Source organism: Mytilus trossulus, chromosome 2, assembly GCF_036588685.1.
Source record: "Mytilus trossulus isolate FHL-02 chromosome 2, PNRI_Mtr1.1.1.hap1, whole genome shotgun sequence".
NCBI lineage: Eukaryota > Metazoa > Mollusca > Bivalvia > Mytilida > Mytilidae > Mytilus > Mytilus trossulus.
In genome coordinates, this window is record NC_086374.1 from 37973725 (window position 1) to 37984126 (window position 10402).

Here is a 10402-nt window from a genome sequence, read left to right on the forward strand (position 1 = left end):
TGTATGTCTTTGGTCATATATAAATGTGTTTTTTTCTGTTGTTATTTATAGAAATTAAGTATTGATGGTATCTATTCATTGAAACTCTTTTTACACTCAGGATGATTTAAATATAAAGAAAATATGTGGTATGATTGTCAATGTAACAGCTATCACAGGACAAGCATGTAAACAACTACAGCTTCAAAAAACTTAACACTTTATATAGACACCTGTTATCTATCACTTTAAATCAAAGGGAAATAACTCAATCACATAATGAAAAGGTTTAAATCTTGACAAGAAAAGTCGTGAAAATGAACTAAACCTTCATTTCATCACAGGAACCAGCATACTATAAAAGAAATTTCTTCTGTGTTTTCATGTTAATGAACGGACGCTGATTCCCCAAATCAATAACCAATTTTGACTTCGAATATCCAGCTAAAAAGAGGAGGTTTGGTATGATTTCCAATGAGACAAATATCCACCAACTACAGGTTGAGTTCAAGATGTGGTTTGTTAATCATGTCATAGGTTAATAATTCATTGATGTATAGGTATAGCCTTTATTCATTTATTTATACCATTAAATATTAATAAAATAAACAATGTACATATAACATCACTTTTATTTATATCACATATAAAATAAAATTGTAAACATTTCTAAAATATGATTGTATTAATGTGTAAAATTTATCAATAGTATCAATAAAATAAAACAAAGCTCTCCAAGTAATATGAAACCTCAAGTTTGAAAAAAAAGTTAGATGTTTTATAGACTTGAATAACTAAGTTTTACTCTTAAACATTGAAGCACTTTTTTTTAAAAAAGAATACACTTTATATGATAAAAATTTTCATAAATGTACTGATATTTAATTATTGGCTTCCAAGACATTAATTTGCCAACGAATTCCTGTATGCAGTAATTGGTTAGAGAACGGAAAACAACTTTAGAAACATACAGAACAGATGTACAGACAACCAGGGTAAAACTTAATGCCCCATCCCCTACAGCAGGGGCAGAAAAACATGCATGCAAGACTTAACAAATGTAGTAAATATATGGATGCATTGATTAAATAGTTTCGACAAACTCAAAATTTCTCATATGACTTTAAATAGAGATAACTTAATCAGAAATAAATCAAATAAAAAACTGTATACAAAAATAGAGAAAAAAAAATCAACATTCTTATTATAAAGTTTGTATACACGAAAAGACAAAAATTTATAACAAATAATGTAAATTTGAAAAAAACATAATAACAAACTATTGAAAAGAATGTTAATTGAAAACTGCTATATAAACAGTGTATATAAATCTCTAATTTATAACCCAGTATCAGACAAAATGTTTCATCTATCATTCATAGTTTGGAATGGAAAAATTGTATAAAAATATTTCTCTGTTATAGATAACCAGAAGCTAAATTAGACTAAATGATTATGAGTTACCTCCCTTAAAGAAAAACACTCTTTATGAAGATAATTTGTAATTTTATGCATCAGTACAGAACCAAAAAATAGCAAAGTAATGCAATCAAAGAACCAAAAAACTAAAATAATATCACTATATAAATCATTCAAAAGGGGAAAATCACCCCTTTTTTTTTTTAGCAATTTAGTCAAACAAATCTATTAAATAATCAGTGTTTTCCATATATCATATTAAAATTATTTTTCAGTTATAATCTTTAACAAATTATGATTTTTAATCACTCAGAGTAATCTTAATATATTCTAAATTCAGTGGCGGATCCAGAACTTTTCATAAGGGGGGCCCGGTACGGTCATGCTTCAGTGATTCCCTATATAATCAACCAAATTTTCCCACAAAAGAGGGGGACCGAAACCCCACCTCCCCCCAGGGCCCCATGTGGGTCCGCCTATGAAATTATATTGACGAAAAATCTTAAAAACTGGTCAATAATTAATTAAATAAATACATACATATAAGCTTAACAGAAAAAAACAATGTAGTACAATGGCGATTGTAAATGTAATAGTTTGTCATAAACTATTAACTTAAATTAACAGAATTATAAGATTAAATGTTATGTCATATCTCATAGCAATCCATCACATTACATAAATAAACAAACTATATGTATTGATATGGCACAAATATTCTCGTATATCTAACAAATAAATTACAAAATTCTTAAATTAAATATCCCTCAAATTAATATTATAAAATCACAGTGTCCAATTTATTTCTTCTTTATTCCATTTCTTCAGTTGTGCATTTACATTAGAAAAACATTTACATCCTAGCCATTTACTGAATGAGAGTGGTGAAGGATGAGCTGTTTTTATCACAGAATGTCTAGATGAATCAATCAGTTTCTCCTTCTTATGAGCAAAGTTTCCCCAGAGAACAAACACAACACCTGAACATTTACTGCTGATAATTCTGATGACATCATCTGTAAAGGTTTGCCATCCATACTTGGCATGAGAATTTGGTTTGTGAGCTCTGAAAATAAAGAGACATTTTTCATAGCAAAGCAGGTGGGAATCTTCAATGCACATCACATTTTACAATACGAAATTGACAGTTCAGAGTATATCCTAACTTATCTGAAATTACACAACTTCTTCAATGCACCAAAAACCAGAAGTTTCAACAATGAATGGTAAGAAAGTGGATTAGAGACAAAAACAGAAAAGATGGGGAAAATTTGGTAGATTATAGTGAATCACTGAAACATGATGGGAGCTTCCTCCCCTTAAGTCAGTTATGAAAAGTTCTGGATCCACCACTGCCTACCTCTGTCCATTTAAGTTATCACATTTTCATTTGATTTACTTACTCTACTGTGAGGGTAGCATTTATCAACAATACACCTCTCTCAGCCCACTTCTCTAGACATCCAGTGGTGGGTTCTACATTAAAGTTCTTTATATTTTGATCATTCAACAACTCTTTGTAAATGTTCTTCAGTGAAGGTGGAAGTCGCATACCATCTGGTACAGAGAAAGACATACCCATAGCCTAAAATAAAATAGGTAAAAGATATTATTTCATGAGATGGAATATAAAAGGACATAAGTAATAGTCATGTACTCAAAGTAACTTATAAATATCTACCTGTACATATAATATCAGTCAATAACCACTAGAAATAAAATAAAAAGAAGTAGTACACAATATCTAATAAAATAGGATTACTGTACATTCAGAATTTTCAGTACTATTTTATAACACTAATTGCAAAGAAATAAAAATTGCTAGCCAAGGCTTAGGATCCAACCCCCTCCTCTTCACCCTTGGAAGATTAATATAATATTTGTGTATACAGTGTACAAATGTAGTGCCCTTTTAAGACAGATAGAAGTTATGCCAACTCTTGATTTCATCATAGTTTACCAATGACAGCACTTGTACTCTTTAGTTCAGAGGTGTAAAATGACTGTGTCCAGTGTTTACAAATTTTACAAAGCAAAAACTGCATATGCACTGTATATGTTGATATGCCAGCATTTGCACAAGGAACTTCAATTAGCTGATTAAGACTTCAAATTTGTCACTAAATATCATCCATCGTTTTGGTGGTAAAGACATGTTGCATATAAATCTGCACATGTCAATGATCTATTTTCATTTTCTAGTTTCTACACAAGAGTTTTTGATTGGATTCAGCTAGTTACAACTGTAACTCATGAAAATCATTACCTCATGCCTCATGGATCACAAATTTTGACTTATCCTGACAAGGAACAGTTTGTATGTGGACCCATGGCTAAAAAAGATGAGGTGTAAAAAAAAAAAAAACTTTCATTTAAATTTTGATAGCATTATGTGTATACAGCATTTCCTGAAATAGCAATAATTTACCTTGCATTTTTTGGAAAATTGTAAAACAATCACAATAAAATGCTTTCAAATATTTATGGATATTTAATATTGTCTGTCAGTGACTCAATGAAGGGTTGTTGGATTTGTTTAAAATTTTACACAAAAACTGAATATTGATTTTTTTTTTAAATTAAGAAAATAGACATATGTAAAAATAACATGATGCACATCCAGAGCTTCACAGACTAAATTTTAAAAATACACACCTGTCCATCATCATGGTAAGGATCTTGTCCTAATATAACAACTTTCACCTGCAAATAATAAATATCTCTGATTAATTGATTCAAATGTCTAGATTTGTCAGACTTTTGCTGCTAGATTTATAGATCTTTGAATTTTGCATCACAACTTTATTTATATATATTTAAGGAATGACTGTAATATTTTTTCTGTCTATGAAGAAATAACATTTAAATGTTAGTGCACACTGAATAACTGGCTTGGCAGGTTATTTAACAGTGTGCACCACATTTTTATGTTATTTCGAATAGACAGAAAAAATATTACAGTCATTTCTTATAATCTAATTCTAAATTCCAACTTAAACCGTAGAAAACCATGAAAAAGCGTTGATGACATCACAGTCACATTACTAAATTATGTCTATGGGCTCATAACAAAATAACATCAACCAATCAAAAGACGCGTTACATCCTAAATTAAATTATATATATATATATGTTAAGGGCTTTGTTAACATCTTTGAAATTTTAGTATCTGCCAAAATATTTAATTGACACTTAAGAATCCATCAAAATAAAAACCGTCAAAATTTTTCATACATTGTAGCCCCTAAATTGATTTTACATTGACGAAAATATCTCCCTATACAGTAATATATAATGACTGATACCTCGTCAAGTGGTGTCTTGTTGAAAGCATTAAATATCAAATCTTTTGGTGGGAAAATTTGTACACCTTTTTTATAGTCTTTCTGTAAGAGAACTTCTAAATCTTTAAAATAATCCTTTTGAAATTCATCTTTCAATGCTGATGCCCACCCAGCATCTTTAATGTAGGAAACTAAGTTCAAGACAGAATGTTTACCTGAAAATAAAGGATAATACATTAATAAGTTAAAATAAATGATAATACATTAATAAGTTAAAATGAATATATAATATGAAGTTATTGGTTTTCATCATGCTAAGACATACAATCTGTTTTTTTTGTCATTAAAAAACATAAACTTGCTATTTTTGGGGGTATCAGTTGTCTACTTTTACAAAAGTTAAAAACATTTCTGTATTTCTGATTATGTCTTTATATAAAAATTATTCTTTACATATGAATTAGAGATGTCAGGTATCCGTCATTACAAAACTATAACTGAATAATACTTAAACCCATCTATAGGTCTACATGCAGTCATCAACAAAAGAAAGTTGTCATCTGTCATTCAATCAATCAACCAGTAAACATTGAACAGAGTTAGTGTAAAGACACCTTAAACAGTCTAAGAAAAGAAAAAAACATAAGAACATTGTATACACAGACTCTAGGACCATATGTTTTCAAAATTGTTTAGCAATACATATTCAGTTATCTCTTAATTTCATAAAATTAATTTTTGTTAAAATTGATGACTTTCAAATTAAATTTATTGGAAGGATTGATGAGTTGATAGTATTTGCACTTAACCACAGGTCCATCAGCCCAGGCTTGTAAAAATGTTATCAAGCATGCAAAAATCTTGTCAACAGGCCAAATAGAATCCAATCAATATTTTCATTAAGTTCAGCTTCATGTCTTTAGATTCTAAAATTTATTGTGAAAACCATTAAGATTGAGTTACATTGATTGTATCTAAATTTATAGGCTCTTTAACACAATATCAAAATTAAAATTAGGATGTGAAGTGAATGTGTGAGCAAACCTGTAGTATAACTTTTAGCTGAGGAGTTTGTATTTGTAACATTATTTTCAGTCTTTCTGTCCTTTGCTTTGGACTTTGCCTTTATTTGTTTTGGTTTGGATTTTCCCTTCAATACTTTGGGTATAGATTTTGCCTTAATTCCTTTTGATTTGGATTGTGCATTTTTCTTATTTTGTTTTGGCTTTTGGCTGATTGATTTCTTCTTCCCAGCAGCTGTTGTTCTGTTAACCTTCGCCTTTTTAGTTAGTGATGAATCTTCAGAAGTTGAAGCAGCTTTTCTCTTGGGTGGCATTTTCTATCAATATAAAAGATAATTTGTATTTGTACATACTATATTCATTGCCATGATAGTCATATTACTGATGATATATAATCTATTTCATTCGTAAACAGACGTGCATTTACTGATAATATTATTACTCATGTGCAATAATATACAAATTAATATATTGTCATAATGTCTTACTCCAAGAGGAGATGTTTTACCAATTTTTGTAATTACTGCTGTGGCAAAAAATTACTAGAAGACAGTTCACAACTTGTTATCTCGCCTGCCTTCACATATGATTTCCATTCTCAATCTTATTTATTAGAAACTGTCTAGGGCAAATCACTCTTTATTTTATCCTAAAAATATGATAATAATTGTAGGCCCAGACTTCTCAAAATGTTATTTCCCGTAAATTTACATACCCCCTGAAAAATGCACAAATCTTAGAACTTGTCTGAAACATTTGAAATATAAATTGATTATAATCTTTAACATATTTTATAATATAAATTTTGTATAAATCAAACTATGTAAGAGTTCTCACAAGATAGAATTAAGACCATTCAAAATAAATAATCATGTTGATAAGAAACAAAATAATAATATTAAAATGAATTCAATAGTTACAATGTATATTAATTTGGGTTGGAGTATAACTAAGAAATAACAGCATGAACAGGGCTTTGAACTTAATTGACACAACAAACACAGGTGCAAGCTTTGTTTATACATTGTAGTATGTTCGTCTTTCATTAATATGTTTACGAAAGGTAATAACAAAAATACTGCATCCAACTTAAAATTGTAACCTTTCTAAAGACGTTTAAGATTCATCCGAGTTTTCTCAAGTACTCAAGTATCATGACTGAGTATCCGAGTATCAAATTTCAGATATTTTGACATCCCTATTATAAATGGACTTAGTTTTTCTTTCAGTTAACAGTACATACAGTTAGTCCAAATAATTATGACGTCTTGAAAGGCTATTATAATTTTTTTCTTTGACGCCTTACATCGACGATGTAAGGCGTGAAAGACAAAAATTATAATAGCCTTTCAAGACGTCATAATTATTTGGACTATACATACAGTCTGCAGTTAAATTTTCAATACATTTATAAATTTCATAAACTTTCCGGGATTTTTACCAAACTTGAACAGAAGCTTCTAACAATTAAACGACACTCATGGTACATGTAGTATCGAGAGGAATATTTTTATTATTTTTGTTCCTCATTTAATGATTTTTCCTTTTTGTTGAGCCTGCTAACTATTAACAGCAAAAGTAGGCAAAACACTGGGTTCCGCAGAACCCTTACACATTTTTTTTATGTTTAGGAGTTAAGTATGTTATCCACTTTCACTAAACTACTACAAATTTTGTTTAGGGGCCAGCTGAAACCTGCTTCTAGATACATGTACAGCATTTTCTGGCTGTATTGAAGAACCATTGGTAGTCATCAGCTGTTTTTTTATATATCTTAAGTAGGGCTGTTTTCTTTTTAACACTTTCCCCATTTCAAAATGAATGGGTGAAAACTCAGTTTATTCTTTTGAAAGAGGTAAGAGGCGTATGTCAGAAATATGTGACAAACATGAAAAGAAACACATTTAAATTCAAGAAATTAGTTATTTTCTAACTAAAATTTTTGGTGTATGACGATAAAATGTACTTTCTGTAAAACGATAAAAACATCAATTGATTCTGATGAATCAAGTTAAATTTTTTTCCAAATATGAAGGCAATGATAATACACCTTATCGCTATTTATCCGCCATTACTAGATATCACACAGGTTCCCGTAAAATTTTGACGTCATAAAACAAAATATCTGATGCCACAATGGAAAAATGATTGTCGTATGCGTCAAAAGGTCAAGCGGCTGTGTCAGCCGAGTAGGCTAATAGCTAAAAGGTGTATTATTTGAGACCTCTACTGATCATGATTAGGATATTTGTGGTCTAATCCCAGTACAATTTTAACCAATTTGACCTTTAAGATAACCAAAAATGACTGATTGACGCCTGACGCTAGAGGGCATTATTAGTATTACCCTCTTAATATGATTTTTTTTTTAATAGATTGTTGGTTGCTTGATCATGTTGATGTCCAGTGGCAAATATTTAATGCATATTAAACCAGATGCTCCGCAGGGCGTAGCTTTATACGACCGCAGAGGTTGAACCCTGAACGGTTGGGGCAAGTATGGACACAACATGCAAGCTGGATTCAGCTCTAAATTTGGATTGTGATTAAATAGTTGACACAGCATAGGTTTCTGACACAGAATGAATGTGTTCTAATGAACTTAAAATTTTTGTTTTCTCTTAGAGCAATTCACTATGCTGTTGAATATTAATCCTCTCAAAAAAATGTTTGAAGACATTTTCATTTTATTTATGAAATTTCATTTCAAATGAGAAAATTGAACCCAATTTTTTTAATCACATCCCCCTTTCCTTTATTCCAAATTAATCTCAATTAAATTTCTAATTGAGTTTGCAACAATAACTACTCATTTAAATACATCATAAAATATTAAGATGTAAAAAAACTGCTTGTTATCACTGAATGGTAAAGATTATTTTAATTTATCAGTTGGTAGTAAAAAGTGAATATACATTGTATATAACAAAGATTTGAGTTGATTCTGGACAAAGAAAGATAACTCCAATTAAAAAAAAATATTGCTATTTCACAATATTGTGCAATTAGATATTTCTTGCTTACTATTCTGGACAAAGAAAGATAACTCTAATTAAAAAAAAATATTGCTATTTCACAATATTGTGCAATTAGATATTTCTTGCCATTGTGCAATACTGTGCAATTGAAAAGACTTGCTATTGCACAATACTTAATATAATATTTTAGATCCTGATTTGGACCAACTTGAAAACTGGGCTCATAATCAAAAATCTAAGAACATGTTTGGATTCAGCATATCAAAGAACCCCAAGATTTTAATTTTTGTTAAAATCAAACTAAGTTTAATTTTGGACCCTTTGGACTTTATAATGTAGACCAATTTGAAAACAGGACCAAAAATGAAGAATCTACATACACAGTTAGATTTGGCATATCAAAGAACCCCATTTATTCAATTTTTAATGAAATCAAACAATGTTTAATTTTGGACCCCGATTTGGACCAACTTGAAAACTGGGCCAATAATCAAGAATCTAAATACATTTTTAGATTCAGCATATCAAAGAACCCAACTGATTAATTTTTTGTCAAAATCAAACAAAGTTTAATTTTGGACCCTTTGGACCTTAATGTAGACCAATTTGAAAATGGGACCAAAAATTAAGAATCTACATACTGTGATACACAGTTAGATTCCACATATCAAAGAACCCCAATTATTCAATTCTTGATGAAATCAAACAAAGTTTAATTTTGGACCCTTTGGGCCCATTTTTCCTAAACTGTTAGGACCAAAACTCCCAAAATCAATACCAACCTTCCTTTTATGGTCATAAACCTTGTGTTTAAATTTCATAGATTTCTATTTACATATACTAAAGTTATGGTGTGAAAACCAAGAAAAATGCTTATTTGGGTCCCTTTTTGGCCCCTAATTCCTAAACTGTTGGGACCAAAACTCCCAAAATCGACACCAACCTTCCTTTTGTGGTCATGAACATTGTGTATAAATTTCATTGATTTCTATTAACTTAAACTAAAGTTATTGTGCGAAAACCAAGAATAATGCTTATTTGGGCCCTTTTTTGGCCCCTAATTCCTAAACTGTTGAAACCAAAACTCCCAAAATCAATACCAACCTTTCTTTTGTGGTCATAAACCTTGTGTCAAAATTTCATAGATTTCTATTAACTTAAACTAAAGTTATAGCACGAAAACCAGGAAAATGCTTATTTGGGCCCTTTTTGGCCCCTAATTCCTAAAATGTTGGGACCAAAACTCCCAAAATCAATACCAACCTTCCTTTTGTGGTCATAAACCTTGTGTTAAAATTTCATAGATTTCTATTCACTTTTACTAAAGTTAGAGTGCGAAAACTAAAAGTATTCGGACGACGACGACGACGACGACGACGCCAACGTGATAGCAATATACGACGAATTTTTTTTCAAAATTTGCGGTCGTATAAAAATATCAAATAATAATGATCAAATAAAGTGAAATCTCACTAAAAGGTTAACATACAATGTTTAAAAAGACTGATGTCTATAAAATATGTTAGATATCTATTAAATATGTCAAGCTCGTCCTTTTTCATATGTATGATTTACTAGAAATCGAAAGCGGAAGTGCCGAACAGTACAGTAAACAATACACATCCACATAAAATATAAACCGCCTATTCACTCTTTGTTTAGTGAGAGATTCGTTTTAAAATAAATAATGTTTACTTTGAGTATATTTGTTTTATATATC

At 30.0% G+C, this 10402-nt stretch overlaps 1 protein-coding gene across 1 annotated transcript; it reads right to left on the reverse strand.

The window, feature by feature from the left end:
• Positions 1 to 653: 653 nt before the first annotated feature.
• Positions 654 to 10398, reverse strand: LOC134707149 (uracil-DNA glycosylase-like). Its single transcript, XM_063566687.1, has 6 exons — positions 10378 to 10398; positions 5727 to 6021; positions 4704 to 4897; positions 4054 to 4101; positions 2802 to 2983; positions 654 to 2464 (listed from the first exon to the last, which is right to left on the reverse strand). The coding sequence occupies exons 2-6, from the start codon at positions 6016 to 6018 to the stop codon at positions 2185 to 2187; spliced, it is 996 nt and encodes a 331-aa protein (XP_063422757.1). The 5' UTR covers positions 6019 to 6021; positions 10378 to 10398; the 3' UTR covers positions 654 to 2184.
• Between the last annotated feature and the right edge of the window lie 4 nt (positions 10399 to 10402).

Excerpts from the sequence above, each read along its gene's own strand:
- LOC134707149 (XM_063566687.1), bottom strand. The coding sequence starts at position 6,018 with ATGCCACCCAAGAGAAAAGCTGCTTCAACTTCTGAAGATTCATCACTA. Across the intron at positions 2,984-4,053 it reads CTTACCATGATGATGGACAG|GCTATGGGTATGTCTTTCTC; the intron begins GTGTGTATTTTT and ends ATTTTATTTTAG. Across the intron at positions 2,465-2,801 it reads AATGCTACCCTCACAGTAGA|AGCTCACAAACCAAATTCTC; the intron begins GTAAGTAAATCA and ends CTTTATTTTCAG.